Genomic DNA, 23,127 nt, shown 5'->3' with positions numbered 1-23,127 from the left:
TAAAAGTTATCATTATATTCGCTTGCAGTATCAAAGGTCAAGTAGATTTAATCAATACATATATACTTCGTCTAATTCCACAAATATTAATGGAAAAATTGTTTGGATTAAGCGAAAGATATAGCTCGTTATTGAATCATAAATACTGTTTGTACGTATGTTAATCGCTCAAAGTTAATCTATCATCCGCTGAGTAAGGAAACGTAAAGTAACGTTGTGCATTCACACTATTAAGTGACATGATTTCAAGTTTCTATGAAAAAATTGTTGGTACGTCTTCTACAGTGGAGTCAAACCAGCAGAAAATTCTTTGTATTGGATTAACTTGTTTGGATATTGTACAAACGTGCAAACAATATCCCGCAGAAGATTCTGATCAAAGGTAAGAGATATTTCTATACGCGATTGCGCACTGTTATTCGTTCATTGCTTACGTCGATCAGCTGATATTGATAAACAACGTATAATTATCATTTTTAACTGATATGTATATATATATATATAATAACTTTGTACGATCTTTATAATGAATAAAAATATATTTTTAATACTTGTTATGCTATTGAGACTAGAATTTATTGTTCTACTGTGATTTACAGATCTGTAGAATGTCGATGGCAAAGAGGAGGTAATGCATCTAATACTTGTACGGTTCTTTCTCAATTAGGAAGCCCGTGTGAATTTTTTGGTACTTTAAGCGCTGAAGAACATTTAAGTTTTCTGCAAAATGATATGCGGAGTTACAATATCGACTTTTCTCATTGTCCTATGGTAGAAAGTATAGGGTGTCCAATATCCACTGTTATGCTAAGTTTAAGCTCAGGGTCTCGTACAATTTTACATCATAATCCAAATCTGCCAGAGCTAACATTGAAAAATTTTGAGCAACTACATTTAGAAGATTACAGTTGGATTCATTTTGAAGGTAGAAACTTGAATGAAGTACTATCTATGATGCAGTGTGTGGAAAATTATAATAACATGTTGAATTATAGCCAAGATAGCAATAGTAAAGAAATCGCTTCTAGTCAAGCGCCAATTACTGTTAGTGTAGAATTAGAAACTCCAAAACAAGAATTATTAGATTTACTACCTTATGTCGATGTAGCATTTATCTCTAAAGATTTCGCCCAAAGTAGAGGACATGATAATATGAGTGAAACACTGAAGGATATTAGCGGAGATGCTAAATCTGGGTATGAATCCATATAAAAAAATACTTTGAATTTATGGATGAAAAATTGATGTATTATGAAATTCCTTTTTTTTCTAGGGCAACTATAATATGTGCTTGGGCTGACAGAGGCGCTATGGCAAGAACTCCAGATAATATTACAGTACAATCTCCTGCATTTCCACCACAGAAGGTTGTGGATACCTTAGGTGCTGGAGACACCTTTAATGCTGCTGTGTTACATTATTTAAATAAAGCGAAACTGGAATTCATTAGAAACAAAAAGTTAGAATCATGCAAAACGAATAGTGCCTCACAGAAAGATGTAAAAATCAAACGTAATATTAAAATGAATTATAATATTGAAAGTTTAGAATGTAGCCATACAGAATTTATTACACAAAATGTCCTGCAAGCAGCTGTAACTTTTGCTTGCCAAGTAGCTGGTGCTAAAGTTGGTTTAAGAGGATATAATAAGTTAGATGAAATTTTTAAGGATGCATCAAAAAGTTAATTTATAAAGCATTGTATTGAGTTACATTATATATAGATATTTTATAGAACAGACTGCATAATTGGTTATAATTTGTAGCATAGTTATTTTATTTGCTTACATATTTATTAACAATTATTTTTTAGTACATATATACATATATTACATGTTTCTTATGTAAATATTAAAAAACATCTTACTTACATTTTACTTATTACACGAGTTATTATTACCTTTATAATTAAATCTTTACAAATTACTAATGACAAATAATAAAAATTACATCTATATTTAATAATAAAGGAATTACAGATACACAGAAAGTTTATGAGTTTACAAGAAGTAATTGAAGATGATAATTATGATTAAAATTAGCAAAAAATATTATTATGTATTGTAAAATAAACATTTTCGTACATAACCTATTACAAGAATATTAAATATTCGTTAACATTCTGCATTTAAACCAGCATTTAGAAAGTCTCTTATGCGTTCTATGCATGTAGATGGTAAACACCTAAAATTGGGAGAAATGTTATCAAATGATGAGAAATTTGTAAAAAATATATATATATATATATTACAAATCATATGTATGTATGTATAATTACACACCTCAGAATAATGTTAACATAATGCCAATATGTGGGAATAGAAATCTCTTTGGTGTTTTGCCGTTGCGCTTTAACTATTAGATCAACTGCCTGTTTTGTTGAAACCAAAGACATTAGGTTTTTGAACCTAATTAGAATGAGTTACATAAGTATTCTTTGTTATGTATATGATATAATTTAGATGACAATTATTTCTTCACATTTCGTGAACAATGTATTCATTTTATTACATGACTTCCTATGCCTCTAAGCCAATTATCAAATTTACATGTAAATATATATGAACAATATTACTCAATAATGCTATAAAATATAAAAAATATAAAATATAAAAAAAATTTGTCCAATTATATAATAAATATTTACTAATAATTTTGCATTATCTATCATTTGAACTAACGTTATACAAAATATTTTACCTGTAACATGGGTTTTTGCAAAGTCCTGTATTGACCATATACGGATAAACTGTTGTGAATTTTATATTTAGTGGCTTTTCCTTATTCATCGATCGTAACTCTTCGCACAATGCTTCCATCAACCCTAGAAAATCATCATTAAAAGAAAGTAGTAACGTAAAATATTAAAAAAAAAGTAATAATATGGACATCAGTTTTACCTCTTACTGCAAACTTTGAAGCGCAGTAAGGAACTATATTGGATTGACCGAAAATACCAGCTAACGATGAAAGAGCAACAATATGACCGTAATTTCTTTGAATCATGCTAGGTAAGAAAGCTTGGAAAATCTATGCAGACAAATTATTTAATTCACTTGTGCAATAGGGGAGGAACCTTTTTATAAAAAAAAGTGTAAAATAAATTACCCAAAAATGTGCTAGCACATTGATATCGAATATTCGCTTAATTTGCTCGGGTGTATGATTCATTAAAGTGAAACAAGGCATTATACCAGCATTGTTAATTAAAATTGTTACATCTCCTACTTCCTCTTTTACTTTTTTAGCTATTTTAAGCACTTCTTCCCTGTTCGATACGTCGCATCTATGGATTATAAAATAATATGAATTTTATATCGGAAAATATGTCAAGATTTTTACATACTTGTAACCGTAAGCTTTTAATGTGTCGTTTTGGTTTATTTCATTTACTGTTTCGTTGTTTCCTTCTTCATTTACGTCCAAACAGACAACGATTGCTCCTAATGATGCGTATCTTAATGCTAATTCTTTACCAATACCATGTCCAGTACCTGTAATCTGTACAAGATATTTGCTCGTCAAGTGCTATTCAAATTATTTGTATGACATTAAGCAACCGTCAACAATCGTATAATGGCAAGATAATGGAAATATAATCGATGCAAATTATAAAGGAACGAATTGTAGAAAATTTTCGCTGGAAGTCGGATATTAATTAATCGGATATTAATATCTAAAATGGTTATTTGGAAAATTGTAAATATTTGGGATAATAATTAGTTTGTAAAATACCAATACAATTTCGCCGATTACGCTTTTCTCTTCGACTGGTATACATAATCTGTATATTCTTAAGACAATGTCATAAAGTATTTTCAGCACAAGCAGCAATGTATCCAATAGAACTAAAACGGCCTCCCGCACCTGGACCATAATTCCTTTAAATAATTTCCTGTAAAAAAATGAATTAACAAGCAAAGACAATATATCAGATTAAGAACTGCACAGTTTAAATTTTGCAATCAAATTCTCCGCACGAAATGTTTGTCGATCGTGGTAGCGTACGAGCGCGTAACACACAAGAATTTAAGACAAGGATAACATGCGAACTGAGCGCGGTTCGTGGTTATAAGAGACGTATGTATACCGACACGCATCCATTTCCTTCAAGGCTAATTTGAGATCTTTGAACACGCGGCTGACCTTCTGGAAATTAGGTAATTTTGAATTCCAAAAGTCAAAGTAAGCTGAAGATTAGCGACAGAAACGCCAAATTCTTCCATGATTTGAATATGAGCGAAAAATCAAGAAAGCTATTTAGATCATGGATACTCGGAGAATAGTAAGAACGGTACTCGGTTTGGCATTTGGATCGACATATCTCATATAAATCATAAATTTAATTTATTTTCTGCCTTTATTGTCTTGTTTCTGTTGTTACTTGTTTCACCGTTCCATCTCTTATTACTTTCTGTATTTACTGCTCTCTGATTATGGTAATGTAAGAAACTTAACAAAAATTTGATATTAAGCGAAACGAAGCTGCCTTTATAGAAAAAACAGACATCGACTCACCCGTTTAAGTTATTTATATCTGGGAAGAACAAACAAAAAATTCATTACTAAATTTCAGCATTAAATTTCCTTTCATGTGTTTTCGTTCTAGAGTCCATGCATACTAGCGATTTCTAGTTTCTCGATATCGCTGCAATCGTATGTCTTCCTTTGTTGTTCTTAACTGGGAAAACAAAGAAAGATATACGATCGCGGCAATATCGCGCGGCAGGAGTCGCTCGTTTGCAACAAAAGCATTTTAGAGCGCCTTGTATTGTTATCATAGAGATATAAAGATAGAGTGCGCGAGTAATATGTTACCGTGTAAGTGGATACGATACGAGAACAGGAAAGAGATCGCTGTATAGAAGCTTCTTGCGTTCTTTTATAATAACGCATACGTATTCGCGCAGTAAATTTGTAAGTGTAAGACTGATCAACAAGCGACATTAATACGCATGCTAGATTAAACAAGAACAGAAGATGCATCTATGCAGCGTTCTCGTCCTGTTTTCATATTGCATCCAGTTATATCTGTATGGTTACTATAGTAAGCTTTATTGTTTAATAGAGTTGGTTTGTCTTGGGTTTGGGAATAATTACTCGATACAAATCAATTGGAACAAGAAAATGAGTGACAATATAAAATTATAGTGATTACAGTGATTAATAACGAGCAGAAAGATTATTAACTTGTGATAATTTTCTTCAATATATTAACAACGAAACGATTGTTTCCTGGAAACCATGATGATCTTAACGAGCTTAATACATTAATGGAGTTAGATGCTCCTAAGATGATGATGGTTTAAAAATAATTTCAAATAATACGAAATTTGACACATGAAATTTACAAACTTTTATTCAAAATTCAGACTAAAAATAGGGGTTTCGTTAATCGGCGGAGAACAATCAACAGAATTTTTAACAACGTAATATCCTTTCGTTCTTTATACATAAACGTAATATGCTCTTAACGAACATAGCTTCTTCCTCCCGTATTTATTTCCTTATGCACAGAGTTTTGACAATCTTCCTAAAGATTAAACTAATTCGTCGTAAAAATAAAAAATGATGAATTAATAAGAATTTGACCATATAAAATCTCCCTGATAAGAAACAACACACGAATAAACACGACGAAATGTCAAAGAATTACTTACCAATTATAATAGCGAACAGTGTTAACGTTAAAAATAAGTTAAGTAAAAAGCAAGTTAAAGTAAAGTCCGGCTAATTGAAAGAGTGAACTTTTCACGAAGGAAACGTACGAGTTCCTTTAGAAGAGCATTCAACGACGCGCTCGTGCGCTGTTCAAATATTAACTAAGCTAAACTGTCTGGGTACAGTGCTTTCCTATCAATAACATCGGGAATCTTTGCATCGCTGTGGACTGGCTCTCGCGATTGGCTATAGGATGATCGCAAATATCGGACACAATATCAGTTGGTAACGTGGGTAGTCGTGTGTAGAATGTCCGGTGATGCGTAATTATATTGAAGTAGTTAGTCGCGTAATAAGGTTACATGTTAGAATAGTATTACATGCCAGGAATAGAGCATTAAAATAATAAAGTAAGCGCTAAATTAAGTAATTTTATATTTCCGACATACAATATAAATAATTTTCGATGTTTATATCTTTCGTATAGGTACCTTTAAATGTACATATCATTGATAGGAAAGAATATCTTGATTCCTAAGTTTATGATCGCTCAGTGGATAAAAGTTATTGGAGAAAAAAGATATAGAGAGAAAACGCTACAAGAATCGCTTCCGTTGTAGATTTGAGAGAACTGTTTTAGTAATGCATGTAATAAGATGTATAGAAATACGTGTCGTTCGTATAGCAACACATCTTTTTCCAAACGATCAGTTCGAGCAAATGAATTACTCAAGATCATATGCATGAGATTTCTTCTTTAATCAGTTTTATTTTCATCATTTTTAGTAGTATATGTTGTGGCACTAAGGATGCTTAGTTAAGATCATCAAAATACTGGTAGGGAAAGGTGTCGTCGTCACGATGACCCATGCCTGATAAGTTTTACCAAAGCACGATGATCTCAGTGTGGAAAAAGATACGATCGTAATATTCGCTGTTGTAGATGTCAACAATATGTCTCATAAAAAGTCGCAAAGGCTGTCTAAAAAAAGATTGAAAAATAAACAGTAATTGTCGATATTGTTTATTTTGCGTTTCTTTTTTTTTGTTCGCTTTTCTTATACGCAATATAGCTGATATGCATTAGTAGTGAACTTTATTACGATTAAGTGTAAGAACCATGAGAAACATGGTGAAACATGGTAAAATATCTTCATAGAGAAATATTATCGACATAAAAATATATGTCATTACAATTTTACTATTTTTTCAAATAAAGTTTAAATATTTATAAAAAGATGATGCACGTGCATATACAGTAAAGATGTACCGACTAGGGCTTTGGCGGACTAATCCATTAATCGGCTTTCATTTCATTTTAAACACCGCTATAAAATGCATCAAATTTATAATTGTTTAATATCACGAACGCAAAGAGAAAATTTTTATCATTGTTTGTTATATTTGTTTTATTACGTTTTGTTCCTTCGTTTTAAAGTTTTAAAACTTTAAAGATTTTTATTACGATAAAATTAAAAAAATAATAACCAGTTCTTAATTAATTGGTACTTATTTAATTTATTTCAATAAATACTAATTATTACTTTTTATATTTTATAATGTAATAATTATATTACATTCAAGTATGTACCTATAAGTAAGAATACTGTGTTACTATATATTAATAAATATTAAAATTATACTAATGGTAGTAAAGAAAGGATATTGTATTTTTATTTTTATGCTTCATCAAGTTATTAATACATAAAAATTGAATGCCTTTGAAATTGATGTCTTTCGCCTATTAGTCACCGACTATAAAAGTGGCCGGATAGTCGACCGCTAGTCGGTTCGTCTTCGGAGTACACTAAGGTATGTTAGAACGAATGGAATTGGTTCTCGAATCACGTTTTTTATAGCGCAGGCGAGGTACAGCTCTGTATCTGTACAGAGGCTATAGCATCTGTTCGCTGTGGCGTACATTGAAACATATGTATTTAGGAGTAATTTGTCATAGGCCTACAATTAAAAGCAAAATTATCACTTGTACAACGATTTAAACACTCGAAAAATGTAATATGAACTACAAAGTAAGTGGTAAAGATAACATAAAATTTATTTATTTAGTAGGTATCATAAAATAATGATTTATGCTAGCCCAGCCGTCTTTAACTCCTATCTTTTCATGAACAAATATGGTTCATTGACTGATACGATACTTGTTCATCCTGGGTCACGGTTATTTATATGTGTGCTATTCACGAGTTTTTAGGCTGTTTACAATTAAACGACAGAAAGAGAGATACGCACAGATTCGTATCGTCAGTTAATGTCTACTCTTTATCATTGCAAGCACTGCAGCATTGCTGTGTTCGTTGTAGTATCTTTATACGCTATAGTATTCTAATTTGTTATAAAAATTATTCGCTATAACATTTATTCATTATAACACATCTTACCGCACATCGGGGCCCATTAGCTCAGATGGTTAGAGCGTCGTGCTAATAACGCGAAGGTCGTGGGTTCGATCCCCCCATGGGCCAGAATATTTTTTGTCAACTTTATTTTTAAGGAAGACAAAGGATAATTTACGAAAATTGAACTATGCAAATGTTTTTTGTAGTACTTCTATGCTCTTCTATGCTAACTCTTCTATGCTGAATCAATTCAACATATCATCGGGAATGACTTCTGGTTCATCGACTAATCCTAAGTACACTACTTTAAATTATTAAGGACGCGGCTATTGACTAAATAAATATAGGATAGGATCATAGAGATATAAACATTGACTGCACGAGTGAGCTGATAAAACGATATAGGAACAGAAAAAGAACACTGCATAGAGGCCACTTGCGTGTTTGCCTAATGATGTGTATGCACATTCGTACAGTAAATATGCAAGTGTGACACTGTAACATCGACGAACAAGCGGCATCAGAGTTACAGACGGGGTACAGGGATAGACGCGATATATAATGCTTTTTTGAATTCTTTATTTTGAGGGTTATCACGGTGATACCACACGGTCGCATGCAGGTCTGAAAACTCCCGTAGTTAGAGTATAAGGTTCTTAGTGATCGGATGATGTTGGTCAATTTGTTCGCAGTAAAGTGCTTCAATCGAAAAGTTAGGATTCGTTGTATAATGCCATCGTGTAAGAATAACTCGAACCCGGTTGTCCCTGTCTTCTTTACTCTCTTCTTAATGATCGCGTACTCGACTCGCGGTGAACCGAGTAGCAGGAAGGATGAAAGGAAAATAATTTTGTCTTAGATATATAATTATTGTGGTTATATTATTATTTTGTATGTAACTAATGTGCCATAAATGTTATATATCATAAATTTTTTTTATTATTAAAAACTTCTGCAAATTCTAAAATTATACTATAACTTTGCATTTTCAATAAAACATTTAATAACATTGAAATGTCTTAATCATGAATAATATTTTGGATACGATATTATTTACATATATTATATAGATAATGTTAATAATTATATAATTTTTTAATGAATTAAAAACAGCAAAAAATAGATTTACTTTCCAATAAATGCATAAAATGTAAAAGCATTATGTGTATGTGTACATATTTGATTTAAAAGTTGTAATTTTGTTATATTTTCATTCAAACAACATTTTTCTGTACCAAATGAAATACTGTATATGTATTTATATTGAGTAAATGATGAAAAATGATGAAAAGCAGTCTAGTTTAGTTATTGAGTAAGCTTAATGGTTTGGTTTAGATTCGTTACTTTCAACGCTTTCATTGAACGATGGTGTTAAATACAAAATCCTAACTTCTCGATCGCAGCGTTCTATGGTGGCTGATTTGTAAAACAACTCTCGACTACACGATAACTCTTTACATTAAGAACCCTACTGTCCCAACAGGAACTTCCAGACCTGTGTATACGACTGTGCTTTATGCTCTATCTTTATGTACCTATGGATGGGATAGGCCTGACATTATATATATATCAGAAAGGAAATTTCCTTTCTGTAAGCGTATGCATACACCGATGAGATACATATATATGTACATATATGGGTACACTAATGCAGTACAGGTTTTGATCTATTCCTAGCTTAATATGTCTATTTTTGTCACCCAAATCCTAATAAGCCGCTAGATCTATTATTTTCTATCCTAGAAAGCTAGGTTTCAACCCACATGAGAAAACATGGTTGAAGAGAAGTCGATAACCGAGTGAGAGCGAGTTTTGTTTTCATAATTACGGCAACTGTTGGTTGGAGGCGCTAGTGGTCATGAAAGTCGATCGCGTACGATTTGACACGAATCTCATTGAGTCGATCGTGCACCGTAGTTGTGCTCCAGCTAACGAGCGAGTAGGATTGTAAAGAATTTTCTCTGTTCGTGTTCCATTCGTAAGCGTTGTTTTCGATTTCCGCGTCGATCTTCTCGCGTATAACAAATCAATCGACGTAAGGATGACTTCCCTACGATCTTATTGTTGAACGAGTTACTTATGGAAAGGCAGTCAAAACCAGCCGTCAGTATGATGCAGGAGATCACAGACCAGTCCTCCAGGACTGTCCTCCTGAATACGTTTGTGGTAAAAAAGAAACGGTGCAGAGTCTACTTTCATCGTGGCACTCTCATCTGGGAAACGGAGAAACCTCCATATAGTAAGTACAATTAAAATTTATATGTGAGGATTTTATCGTCGATTAATCGAATAATCTTTGAGAATACATCGAGAAAGACTCGTTGTGAGTGTGTGATAATTAGACTGTGACTACAGAATACATGTAATATGCAAAAATATATAAAATATCCAAAGTAAATATAGTCGTAACATTTAGTAGGGAAAACATAGATCTCCATTTGGACCCTATCTCTTTAATTATATTCACGAGAATATGAAATTGTATAATTGTTCATATTTTAGCGAAAATCGTCCGATGGTTGTTTTTATGAAATGAAGACAAAGAAGCAGTAGACACGGTTAGGACGATTTTATCGCCTGCGCTTTAATGCCTTGTTGTTGTTACCCTAGAGAGTACGGTATCGTGCGCAAGACTCGGACTAAATTTTCTCAATTTTATCTGCCAGAACATATATATAAACATGCATATACATATATATACATATATATATATACATAATATACATATATATACACCGCCCTTTATAAATATTAAGACATTTATGAAAGACGAGATAAATCTAAAAAATCATCGATAATTTATTCTCAATCTTTAGAATTTTGCAATAACTTCCTATCTAATTTTCTCATCGTTTAAATTGTAAGGTTGTTATTCTCTGTAATGTTTTGATATTGATATTTAGTATATTAATATATTAGTATATTGATATTGATTGTAAGTTCCTTATTCATTAGTTCCTTATAAATTATTTCTTGTGTATCAATGAAAGGTATAAATTGTCATTTAAAATAAATCTCTCTTCCAATCATTTTTAGTCTGTTATCATTCTCTAAAACATTTAATTGTAATATTTATCCTCGAAAAATATTTCTAGTATGTGTTCAACATTTCTTGATTATCTTTGAAATGTCATTTACCATCTCGAACCGGAATATCGAATATTGGATCGTTCACTTAATCATAGATATCGTAGTTCGTACGTTTCGAGTTTCGTCCCATTAGATTGCAATTCTCAAGAAGCTCAACGCGCCTTATTTGAACTTATCCCCTCCGCTGAGAAACTCATTTCCCTATAATTCCACTGTTTTCCAAGGATTGACCGATTATTTTTATCGTTTTTTTATCTTGGAGGATTTGAATAGACGTGAATAGGATAATAGGAAATAAGGAGCGAATTTACGGTTCTGCGATGGAATCGTGCGACTCGTAACTTTTCCGGAAGCTGTTAATGGGACCACAACGATGCTTTGCGTTCTCGACTCTGGTGTTTATAGAAACGTTGTTCTTTTTTTTTTTTATTATACATCAATTGTTGATAATGAACGGTCTGAGGGTGGGTAGGTCGTGATAAGTACTGAAGAAACACTCGAATATATTTAACAATAAATATTTATTAACATATATTCTATGTGTACATTTATGCGTAGAACTTGCGGTTACTATTATCGGTTCGTGATTACAAGTTCGAACTCAGGTCGATGCGTTTCGATGTATGGATACAAGTTCGGATGATGATTGCCTAAAATGTCGAGAAACTCGGATCAATTATTACTGCTAACTACCAACCATCAATTCGGACAGACGTCTAACGACTGACTTTCCGTCACGATGATGCTGCATAGAAAAACTATGATGGGGTGTGTCTAAGGATACGAGATCATCGGATTCGTTGAGGAAAGCAGCCTTGGTTCGGAAAGTGAGGGAGGAAATAGACGTCGCTGTTAATTGGCTAATTTTGTGTTGGTGGTTGGAAAAGGATGCTAACCGCCCTTGAGAAAAAGTTGCTAGCAGGAAGCATCCCGTAGTGGGTGAGCCCCGAGTCCTGTTAAGGACTGTTAAGAAAAAGACTTGAGGTGTATATGTTGTCCGTGATAATTGTAGCGCTGACTGTAGATGTCGCTGATGGGGGACTGCTATTTTTCTTCCAGTTTAGATGCGTGGAAGAAAAATCGGACTCCGGTCGCTGGGATTCGAACCCGGGATTCCGAACGTTCGTAACTTAAGGCGTTAACTACTGCTTTTTTTTAGTATATGTTTATTTAACCCAAGATACAATTAACTAAAATTTTGGTATTCACAATAAACTGTGAATTTTGGTAATGATGTGTTAGGCAAAAGTACCGATACGCGACGGTACGACATAGCCATACTATATTATGTGTCGGCGCTTTACATTTTTTGTGTTAAAATCTAATCTTTGGATTTAAGCCGCTGGGGAGCGGAGCTTTTATGTAATTTTGTTTTTGGTTGATTTTTCTGTCCTGAAAACTTGGTCGCAAAACAGGACGCTTCGGTAGTCTACTTTTTGGGTGCTGTATAACTTTGGGGAGAGGCGGGATGATAGGGAGGGGGATTTTAAATAGGTTTATTTACAATATTTACAATATTTACAATGATTACACCTGTGTTATACAGGGGCGGAATTGAGTTCTGTTACAGGGGCGGAATCGAGTTCTGTGGCGCTAACTACTGCGCTGCCGTCATCCGACACTAGTTAGTGTCGAGTGGTGATATTTGCTGTTGAGTGCCGCCACAGACTATTTGTCCCTTTGGAAAACCTTAGCTAAATAAATCCTAAGATTCATGGCGGGTCCTTAGGCTAGCTGAAAATATTCTGTGAGGATGTATCATCTTGCAGTCTTGTGACATCTGGCAATCATCTTGTCCGAAGAATTGGGTCTTTGTATAGCGAGCCACGAGACAGAAACCGTTGAAAAGTTTACTGTCGAGTGCCGCTACAGGTCGTATTGCAGTTTATCTTTATCAGGGAATATTGTCGTTGTTATTATCCGTATTAGCAGCGCGGAGCAACACTTGGATGAATATTAGGTTAGTAGAATATTCATCCCTAGAAATGAAATGTTTTCTATTTGAAACATATCGCTAAGGAATTGATCGTTATCAACGAACCGAGTGGTCTTTCAAAATATTTTATTAATAGAGATTTAAAATACTTTAATGAAATTAATAACATTCTTTAATAAAACTGTAATATCCTTTTATCAATCCGAGGTATCGAGTTTTCAAATAATTTTTTGAGAAGTTTATTCGTCGAACCAACACGAGTCCGGATGAAATTATTAACAATTGATCGAAGATTGAGTCGAGGACCAGTCAAAACCACAAGTAGCGGACCAATTGATTGCACTCTCGTGTTGTTCACGAAACGATCGGTAGGTACGATGGGTACGACTTGTCGATCACGTTGTATCACATTGTTGTTTTGTAACAAAGTCTCATTCTGATTCTAAACATGCGACGGCTGATAAGCGTGACACATGACATTGAGACAATAATCTTTTACAGATATTATTCAGTATATCAATTTATTGATAATTAATTCGATCATTCAGATTAGTGATAACGACGAACAAAAAGAAACTTGTTTTGATAATTTTACAGGACGTTCGTTTGTTTGTTAAAGAAAAGGTTAAATTAACCTTATAATATAATATTTAAAATATAAATATTAACATTTTTAAATATTATCATTGAACATTAAAATACAGAATTTTATAATGTAACAATTTCTTTTTTTTCCAATTTCTCAACAGGAAGTCTTTTAAGAAATTTTTACAAATAATATTTCAATAAACTGATTCCGTACTGTCTCACTTTTGCACGAAGTTCTATGTAATATCCAAGTTGCATAGCGTTGTAAAGGGTTAACAGATAACTCAACGTGTATCGCGTATAAGCACGGAATATCGATAGATTTTCGGCGATTGGCGTCCACTTCATAGACAGCGGCACATGTAGAGAAGGCACGTCCTTGAGTCTTGTTTACATATAGTTCCGTTTCCGTGTATTCATGTGGACGCTGAATATTAAAGAAAATCGCGCGAATCTCAACAGGTCTTCTTTACACCTCTCACGATCCAACCTTGATCTTTCTTGTATACCTTGATCTCTAATCTCTACTACGATATTCAACGTATAATCGTTCTTTTCTTCGTCTGTTTCTTATCTCGATGAGTTGTTTCTTTCTCTCTTTCAACGTTCCTATCTGTTATATTTTTTATAAATTACATGAAAAAATTTTATACTGAGACTGTTATTTCTATTTTATGCAAGATATTACGATGTAAGATAAGATGTGAGATAAGATTATACTTTGCGTAGATTCGGATGCTCTGGAAGTGTATAGGATCGGCAAAACGTTGACGTTGTCACGTAGGAGACACAAGAAATCACGAAATTGACAGATCACCGGTGATCTTGTGACGACCATACCCAAATCCACGTTATCCCATACTACCTGACAGCGATCCGTTAGGCTTTGACCTGACATTACGCAGGATTAATTAGGATCCGCCCCTTGCCACTCAACACCTATAAACGCAACATATAAAAACTGCAAGCATTCGACCAAGAAGAGTCTTTTTTAGTTTTTAGTCTTGAGTCTTGTGTAGTTTGGCCGTGATTTGAACAACTATTTTAACTTCGCTACTTCATTGTAATATTATACTTAATCATTTTCGTGAATAAAAGCCTACAAAATTATAAAAGCACAGTCAACTTAAGTTATTGCACAGCTACTCCTTTTTTATCATTAATTTTACGTGACAATCTCGTCGCGTCGCAGTTTGAACGTTTCACAAACAAGGTAAAGAATTGAACTTTAGATATAGTAGTAAAATTTATTGTACGAATCAAACAGAGTGACTGTTCAGAGTATTATAATAAAAAAGTTATTGTTTCGATAGCTGTGGTATGTTTTCTGGTATGTTCTGTCTACGCTATTATTGCTTCTGAGCTGTCGGTGAAAAACAAAATGCGAGATGAAAAAAGTAATCGAGTTGAAGCGCGGTTACGCGTGTAAGAACACAGGCCAGAGAAGTATCGAAGATGAAATAAATTAGCGCTCCTTACAACGTTCTTCCCACTTGGTATTCCGTTCGCGTACGGTGATACTAGTATACAGCGCTTCTTATTTGCATACGATTATTATCTCTTTCTTCTCTGCTCTCTTCCCGCTTTGTCTCTATCGTCGTTCGATTGCCTTCGTTAAAATTTTCTTCGTCTCTTGCAATTCCGCGAATTTCGATCTCGATGACCTACACAAATTCGATGAATTACTGCCGTTCATAAATTCGAGAAGCATCGATCTCGATAATTTGCAAATTCAATAAATTCTCCATCATCTTAATTCGAATAGCTGCGATTCGAATAGATCCAATGGGAATTTTGTCGACTCGTTACGGTAAAATTCGATCGGTACCGATATAACCGTGGTCACGATCCCCAAACGATTCACCGTGGTCGAACGCAAATTCGTATAAACGCATTCCACTTTGATTCTTTCGAATCGAATTCTATCCACGTTATCGGTCCAACCCGTTAAGGTCAAACCACACGTTGGCCGCATTCTCCTCGATTCTAGCAATTCAACCGGTTACCTGTTTCACTTCTCTCATCTTCGTTCCAACTAAAAGTATTTTAAGCGTTTTGCTTCCGGAATAAGATCAACGCGTATCGTTAACGATGTCACGGAGAAAGAAAGAAGATATTGGGTTGGGACAAAATCCACAATCACTTAGTTGCCAACCCAATACAACGTTTCGTTAAAATGTTTCTGAAAGAATGTTTTGGATTTTATCGATACCTATTTTGCCGAAATCATGTTCAACGATGTATGAGTGTTGTAACGACATATTTGGTGCAAGTCGACTTACGGAATTTTAAGGCTCACTATGTTTACAAATTGCTCGATAAAATGTGCAGCGAAACGATTCTTCGGAGACAGACAAACACGTGATGTCAATCGTTGTTAATCGAATTTTAGTTACTGTAATTAAGACGTATATAGTTGAGTCAATGTCGTTGCTAGAACATAATTGATAATTGCATAACCAATACATTTCCATCTCTTCGCTCCCAGTCCTTTCCTTTTAAAATAAACTGTCATTAACACTATCGATTAAATCGTGCAGGATTAGGATAAAAATTAGAATAATTGTACCGTATAAAAATTCCCGATTTGTCCTACACCGTTAGATCATTTTCCACTCAACTGTATTTTTCTAATGTCTGAAAATATTTCAAGTTTGACCAACATATAAAAGGAATTCTCGTTGGTATATGCAATTCCCTGTTAAACATCTTCCTACAACATCGCAAATGTCTTTCGCTTGCTAAAGTGAGAGCAAAATTGAAACATAAAAAAGTGGAGGATCGCGACAGGATAAGTGGGAAGATTCGAGCCTCTGTCCCATTATATCGATTTTAAGAGTTGCATCGAATCGAGAAATGCAACGGAATGTATTATATAAACGCGAGACATGCAAAAGTGAAACTTGCAATTTGTTGCATATTACACCGATATAGCCGAATAGGTACGTGTTCCGCAGCGTGTATATGGCTTTAGCGTAATTTATGCTGGTGCTTCGTTTACGTAATTTCTCTTCTCTGGTCAAAGTATTTTTGCAGATGGTAGGAAGTAGAAGAAAAAGAGAAAAATTGCCCGACCTCGTTATCCATCCTGAAGATTTTCCAGTCGTATTGATTCGCATCCTCTTCGACGACCAAGTACAACGATGTTTTGGCACACGGCTCAATTATCTTGATGACGTGGCTGCGCATACCATTTCTGCCATATTTCCGATGTCGATCGTCGTTCCGTTTACTACTTTTTTTTTGCGTGCGCGTCACGGAATTTTCTTGCCTATTCCATATGTTATTTGTTTTTTATTTGTTACTTAATCGTTCTGTTTGTGATCACTGTATGGGATCCGCAAGGCGTAAAACGATAAAGTAGTACTATAAGTAGGCTGATATGTATACAAACTCATATTTTTACGAAGATACTTAAAACAATGGAATTTAGGTAGAGAATGCTAAATATTATACCGAGTACTGTACTTTGGATAATTTATACATTTTTGCATTTTGTGTGCATTCTGTGCATCTTTAATAATTATGGCTTTAAATATGTCGTTAATAATTATGGTTTTTCATCATTCTGCACTTTTCACGATACTGCTCTTTATCGCACGGAAGGAATAAATGAAATATCACTTGTGGTAATAGAAGTATGATGATTATTATATCGAGCGATTGTAATATATTTAAACGCCTATACGGTAGAAATAAACGGCGCTGTTACAGCGATATTGATAGAAATGGAAACAAGAAGAAGGCTATTGTATAAATAAATCCGCAAACATTTATAATTGTTTCCAATTTGGAACAAAACTCTTAGTTTTAAATAGGACTACGACCGACGATTCATTCTAATCGATAGCTCGATCCGTATAATTTCCAAGAAATTCACGGACATTTAGTTTTTTAATTTGCTTTGTGGTACAACAAAAAGACAGTAAAAGTAGAGTTTAATTGTTATCATTCTGTTCCTTCTTTTTGTCTACTGACTTCCTGGGTCGTCGCTTATATAAACCAAGCAAAAACAGCGTGTCACGGTTGCAGGTTGCAGCATGTGTTTATTGCGAAACGATTTAATTAAGACCTGCTGTCACAGAATTTACGTTTGCGTACCATTTTTTTTTTCTTTGACCCTACCGCGGAACTGATGTAATCGCACGACCAAGAGCTGCCGCCTATCTTTTTTTCACCAATCACTCGCGCAGTCACTCGACCTTGGATTACTTTGGAAAGTAGTTCAATTATTTAGTCTTTCTTTTTCGCGAATTTTCGTTTTCCCATCGATTGGCGCGACTCGACGAAAAATTCCGAAGAACATTAGAATTTTTTCGCCATTGGATAACTCGGTTTAAGAAACTCGATCGAAGAAGAAAGAAAACACTGTCTAAAGGCTCATCATCAACACACTTTCAGTGATTTAATCGCGTGATGAGCAACAGCCACTTACTACTATCCAAATGATTTAGAGTATAGAAAGAAAAAATGTTTAGAGCATAGAAAGTTTTTTTTTTATTATTTAATTTGTACTTTACAATTTGTCCAGCTGAACATTTGGTAAATTTTTTTAATTTAATTGTTAAATAACATGTGGATGGCTACCCCCAGCGGGATACCATCTTCGAATTTGTCTATTTTATTTCTTTAGTGAGGTCAGTGGGCTGTTTTCTTTTTAGTCTTCTTTCTATGAGAGTTTTGCTCGCTTCAGCAGCCAGTTGGGAGCATAGAAAGTGACCGGGATTAGCATAATTGAGTAGCAGATGTATCAAAATATATCTGTAGCTTGGTGCAAGAAGTACCAATGTCAGTATTTATAAAAAGTTGAGGTATTAAATCGCTTAAAGATATGTTAACGAGAGTTACAGGAGTTTCTGCTGTTTCAAATTTCTTCTCCAACACAGAAAGAAAGAATTAAAGCTTACGCTATTTGTGCTTTTCACGTTGACTTAGGTATCTTTCGCAGAAAGTTTATTTTATGAAAAATGTCGACGTAGGCGTGTACGAATGTCGTTGTAGCCATTTCTAGATAGAATTTGAAATTGTCGTCTTTTATATAGAATATACAATTGTTTAAAAACTCGATATGGGGCTTAACTCATTGTTGCAAAAATATGATATTGACACTTCTTGCAGCAAGATGTTAACATTTATTTTCGTTTAGTTTGATCGGTTTAATAGTGAGTGGTAGGGAAAGTTTAAACGTGCACAGTAAGTTACTAAATTACTCGCCACTCGACTAAATCGTTGGACGTATCTGTATGAGCCATTAGAGACCAGGAAGCGAATAGAGAATAATAGCGTCACGTGGTTCCAAGCGAACGTGAGAGAAGCGAAAGGTTTCACCGTTTGGTGAAGAGTGGCGACCTTCCGCAGCCTCTTCAGTTGGCAGCAAGGTTTTTGACTGGAGATCGATGTGAACGACCGACGCTGCCTAAATTTACCTGAACAAATTCAGGCTGCAGCGAACGAGCGGCCCGGAGGAATTACGGATTCCCTCCGACAACTGCAATCAAGGCTCGACCGTGAATAACACGGCGTGCCTTCAATACGAATTATCGTGGACTTCGAGCTCCTGTGGAAATCGAGTTACGATTTTCCGAAAAGTTTTCTCGGCATCCCTTTCGCGATCATCGTAGATACAATTCCTGCTTGTTAATAGGATTATATATATAAAATATATTATAGACACAATGATAAGGTGCCAGTGAAAATATTATATGTAATTAAGCTAGTCAAGAATATTCGGATCATTTTTAACCTAATTTCGACGAATACGAAATACATTATCGCTCGTATAACGCTCGTGATTTCTCGCTCCAACTTTTTCTGTTCGTTCTGTTTTTGCTTAGAATATGACGAGTTTCCATCTCGTTTCTTGTAGCTAAGAAACAAAAACCTATCAAGCGGTGCACGTGCATTTGCAATTACGCCCCTCGTTAAGATACATGATTATGCAGTTTTGATAATTATCGCGTTCGTCTAATTCAGCTATGTGCTGTCTATCTATTTGGATGGCTATTTGGTTGTAAAGAACAAGGTTCGCTTTTCATCCAAATTCTTTCACGAATCGCACGAACGATGAAAGGCGAATACAAATGAAAAATCCGGTTTTAAAAGATCTTCGTTGTTTCGGGCAGCTACTCGTCGACCTTGTCTCGTTGGCCATGCATTTATTTTAGAGTTTGTTTTTCCACTTGACAAAGTCGTTTCGCGATCTTCGTTTGCCATCTTATCGAACTTCCGCTCCAATCTATATTCTCTCGACGTTCCCTTTCGAAAAGGTGATTTCTGTTGGCACGACCTTCGCGTGGAAAGCCCTTCAACCACTGGAACAAAGGCTCGATACGTTTCTGGGTCAGAGTCGCAGCCTCTGCGACTCCTAACAGCCACTAGATCACGAGTTTCGGCCTGATACGTGGGCGGGTATGAAAATTCCACGGAATTTTTTACACTCTCCACGATTTCGTACCTAACTGGCTGGATAAATTGTTTGTGTAAACCGTTTCGATCGGGTGGAGCGAACCATTAATTGTTAGCGAATTACCTGCTTGTTGCCTTCCCCGTTTCGTATTACGTTTATGTACGTCGATGTTTGAAAAGCCCTTCCTATTTCTGATGGCATAGGATGACCTTCATCAAATACATATCCTTTAGTCATTACATACTTCTTGAGTACTATTTCGAATCGATAGAATAGATGAAAGAATAGAATTCTTCTAGTGGTTTTCATAAGAATTAAATAAATCCAAATGTTTTTTCTCTATTATGTAGCAACATCTTTTTTCTACTCATGTATCTGATACATGATTGTATTGTTTATTTATTTGTCTGTTTATCGTGGCTAAGGAACGATGTATGTCTGGATTTAGAAAAGCAAAATAATAAAACGATAAAAAAAAGGGAATAAAATGACGTAAGATATATAAGAAACAATTTAGAGGAGAAAGATAAAAGGGGCGATTTGTTGGATTTTAGATCAAATGATGGCAAATAGAAAATATTGAAGTATGTAACCAACGACTGGTATATGTAAATATACGATAAGCTATGCGGAGAAGTGGAACGAATCGATACGAGTGTCGCTGGAAAAGTGCAAGATACTCTCGCTAGATCATCCGTCGAATAGGCCATGTGCATCATATTTTTAGCGCAGATTTATATTTACAGCTCTGCGTGTTCACAATACGAGGATTAACAGATTATTAGGAAGACGTAGGCGTAGCTGAAAGACCTTGTCAATTGTTATAACAAGATTATATTTTATTATATATGAAACGATATTTTATTTTTCATTATATATTCAAGCACATTTATTTTCTATGATACCATTTTATTTTTTAACGTGAAGTTTCGTAATTTTTCTTTTTTATAGCAAAGTTTCATTCTACCATTCGTGATAGTAAAAGGAAACTCTCAATTTCGTATTTCGGCACAATCTGCAGAATTCTAATTAAGGCTCCAATTACAGAGGACTTGAAACCTCTGCTTCTTCAGTCATTCACATATATATCACATAGTGACAGTAAATCCTATTAATTGGAAGATTTATTTAAAATCTTAGTCCATCTATAAAATAATGTAATAGTATCGTGATTATTTATCGTTATTGCAATATTTTACTACGATATCTCGTTATTACAATAGCTTTATCAATAAGCGAGAAGAAAAAGCGATACGATAATAAACAGGTAACTTTTAAATCAAGCAGACGATCAAGTTGGCCGACAAAATATTTAATATCTGTAGTCACGTGAATTGACAAGGAAAAGTAAAAAATAAATATTACATATCTATATAATTTTCTAATTTTATTATATATCTGAATGAAAATATTGACAAAAGAATTGGATTCTCGAACAAATATGTACCCCGACAATCTCTTGACATTAATAAATCATTGTGAGTTGAAAACATTGTAAAAACATTGTTTCCTATTCTAGGATAAGGATATTTCATGGAAATATTATAAGAACATTTTTTAGCAATATTATTTTACGAAAAACCTGTGGAATATTCCGCGGGATTATTGTTCGTGCAGAATTTTTTTACAAAATTTCAAATATCGAATATTTTGAGTCGTTCTACTCTGTGCTCGATTGATTTAACAATCGATTAGACAATTGAATTTCGAAACTTGCAAAAACATCGTAAATCGATCCTGCGAGACTTCGGTATAATAGCTGCTTTAAAAAATAGCGAGTTTTTGAAATATTCGAACTCTCGAAATTCCTTCTCTCTGCTATTTTTAACTCCAATTTCTTCTTTTCCTTTATTTTCAATAGAGACAAATTTCTAACAAGTCACAAACGATTTAGGAAATATTTTGTCCTTCTATTTCTATCTATCTATGAATTTTGTACAATCGTCCAGACCAGAGTTCAAAGAATATTGAAACTCGGCTAAGACGGATACACTATGACTATGGTTATTGCAACGCGTTATCTTTTGCGTAATTTCGTTATCTACTTACTTTAAGTTCATCCCCGTGCTTTTGTCGTCGACTATGCATACGTACATAATATAACATCGTCATTTTGAACGACAGCTGTCCCGTTTGTCGATAGTCACATTTAGGTCGGTTGAAAGAAATTCGCGGTTTCATAAAGTTAGCGGAATTCTTGTGTCATATGGGACAATCGAGCCCGACGATGATACTATTATTTTATATTAATTTTTTCAAGAGACGCGACAGAAGTTTGCAAAGGTTTACGGACGAATATTAACAATTAATGTATATTGATATAATTTAACAATTAATTTTATTAGTATTATTAATATTAAATAAATTTTTATAAATATTTTTCCATTTCTTTCGGGAAAAATTTTCATGAAAGCTTACAGAAGTTAATCGGCAGTAAATTCGCAAAAATTTTATTTTTTTTTCTTATTTGGTAGACTTTTTACAATCAATTCTCATTGAGAATTATAAGTAAATTAAACATTTTATTTAGCAAAGCGAATATTATAAATATTAAAAAATAAAATATGAAACGACTCGATGAAGAATATACATTAATTCTGTGGTAAAAATGTAATGCTGGAACCGCTTCGATTTCCTATCGAAAATTTTCACAAGAGTTTAAATTCGTCGGCCGAATTCTTTGCAAAGGATATTTAGATAATTCACAAAAATCGCACTGAAATCACGAGAGAACGCGCTATCGACTTCCTTTCGTGCGCTTCACGATGTTTTATCGTTTTCATGGACTGTCGATCGTGTCTGTCGGTTCTTTTGTACGGACATCGTAGTCGAGTATCTTCCGTCTTTCGGTTATCTTGTCTGAGGTAATCTTTGTTACTTCGCGTTGCCTTGATCAAGTTTCGTACGACGCAAATAGGTGCCTAAAAGTTTTTTGTTTGATCATTTTGTAAATCTCTGACGAGAAAAGTAAGGTAATCACGGTGAAAATAAAATCCATAAAATTACACCTTGTAATTCAGGTTTTAAATGAAAACGTGGTCACGGTGGTTGATCAAATTGTTTAGATTCTAGAGTTCCGTTTGATCGAT

At 34.1% G+C, this 23,127-nt stretch overlaps 4 protein-coding genes and 1 non-coding gene across 7 annotated transcripts in view; 3 read left to right on the top strand and 2 right to left on the bottom strand.

Annotated features, from left to right (window-relative positions):
• Lapsyn (Leucine-rich repeat activity-regulated protein at synapses) overlaps nucleotides 1-23,127 on the bottom strand; it is a 97,967-nt gene that overhangs the window by 43,883 nt on the left and 30,957 nt on the right. The window lies entirely within an intron of this gene.
• Nucleotides 52-1,877, top strand: LOC138190149 (ketohexokinase). Its single transcript, XM_069132729.1, has 3 exons — nucleotides 52-382; nucleotides 600-1,196; nucleotides 1,274-1,877. The coding sequence occupies exons 1-3, from the start codon at nucleotides 240-242 to the stop codon at nucleotides 1,686-1,688; spliced, it is 1,155 nt and encodes a 384-aa protein (XP_068988830.1). The 5' UTR covers nucleotides 52-239; the 3' UTR covers nucleotides 1,689-1,877.
• LOC138190152 (short-chain dehydrogenase/reductase family 16C member 6) overlaps nucleotides 1,935-23,127 on the bottom strand; it is a 150,585-nt gene continuing 129,392 nt past the window's right edge. The window contains exons 1-8 of one of the 2 annotated variants that reach the window (XM_069132735.1): nucleotides 5,661-5,811; nucleotides 3,736-3,895; nucleotides 3,347-3,501; nucleotides 3,109-3,286; nucleotides 2,901-3,030; nucleotides 2,701-2,824; nucleotides 2,283-2,408; nucleotides 1,935-2,184 (exon numbers count right to left, since the gene is read on the bottom strand). In XM_069132735.1, the coding sequence (XP_068988836.1) occupies nucleotides 2,115-2,184; nucleotides 2,283-2,408; nucleotides 2,701-2,824; nucleotides 2,901-3,030; nucleotides 3,109-3,286; nucleotides 3,347-3,501; nucleotides 3,736-3,876 (924 nt within the window). In that variant the 5' untranslated portion in view covers nucleotides 3,877-3,895; nucleotides 5,661-5,811 and the 3' untranslated portion in view covers nucleotides 1,935-2,114. Of the gene's footprint in view, nucleotides 2,185-2,282; nucleotides 2,409-2,700; nucleotides 2,825-2,900; nucleotides 3,031-3,108; nucleotides 3,287-3,346; nucleotides 3,502-3,735; nucleotides 3,896-5,660; nucleotides 5,812-23,127 lie in introns of those variants that run through there. The other variant, XM_069132736.1, reaches the window with a different exon arrangement.
• TRNAI-AAU (transfer RNA isoleucine (anticodon AAU)) lies at nucleotides 8,071-8,144 on the top strand. The gene has a single exon. It is a non-coding gene; the product is annotated as a tRNA-Ile (tRNA).
• Nucleotides 9,932-23,127, top strand: part of Cerk (Ceramide kinase) — a 28,399-nt gene continuing 15,203 nt past the window's right edge. For both annotated transcript variants that reach the window (XM_069132704.1, XM_069132705.1), the window contains exon 1: nucleotides 9,932-10,257. In XM_069132704.1, coding sequence (XP_068988805.1) covers nucleotides 10,098-10,257 — 160 coding nt within the window. In that variant the 5' untranslated portion in view covers nucleotides 9,932-10,097. The remainder of the gene's footprint in view (nucleotides 10,258-23,127) is intronic.

This window comes from Bombus flavifrons, chromosome 3 (assembly GCF_040668555.2).
Source record: "Bombus flavifrons isolate JBK064 chromosome 3, iyBomFlav1_principal, whole genome shotgun sequence".
In the NCBI taxonomy this organism is placed as follows: domain Eukaryota; kingdom Metazoa; phylum Arthropoda; class Insecta; order Hymenoptera; family Apidae; genus Bombus; species Bombus flavifrons.
Note: the sequence above shows the minus strand (reverse complement) of the source record. Positions and strands in the feature narration are given on the sequence as shown.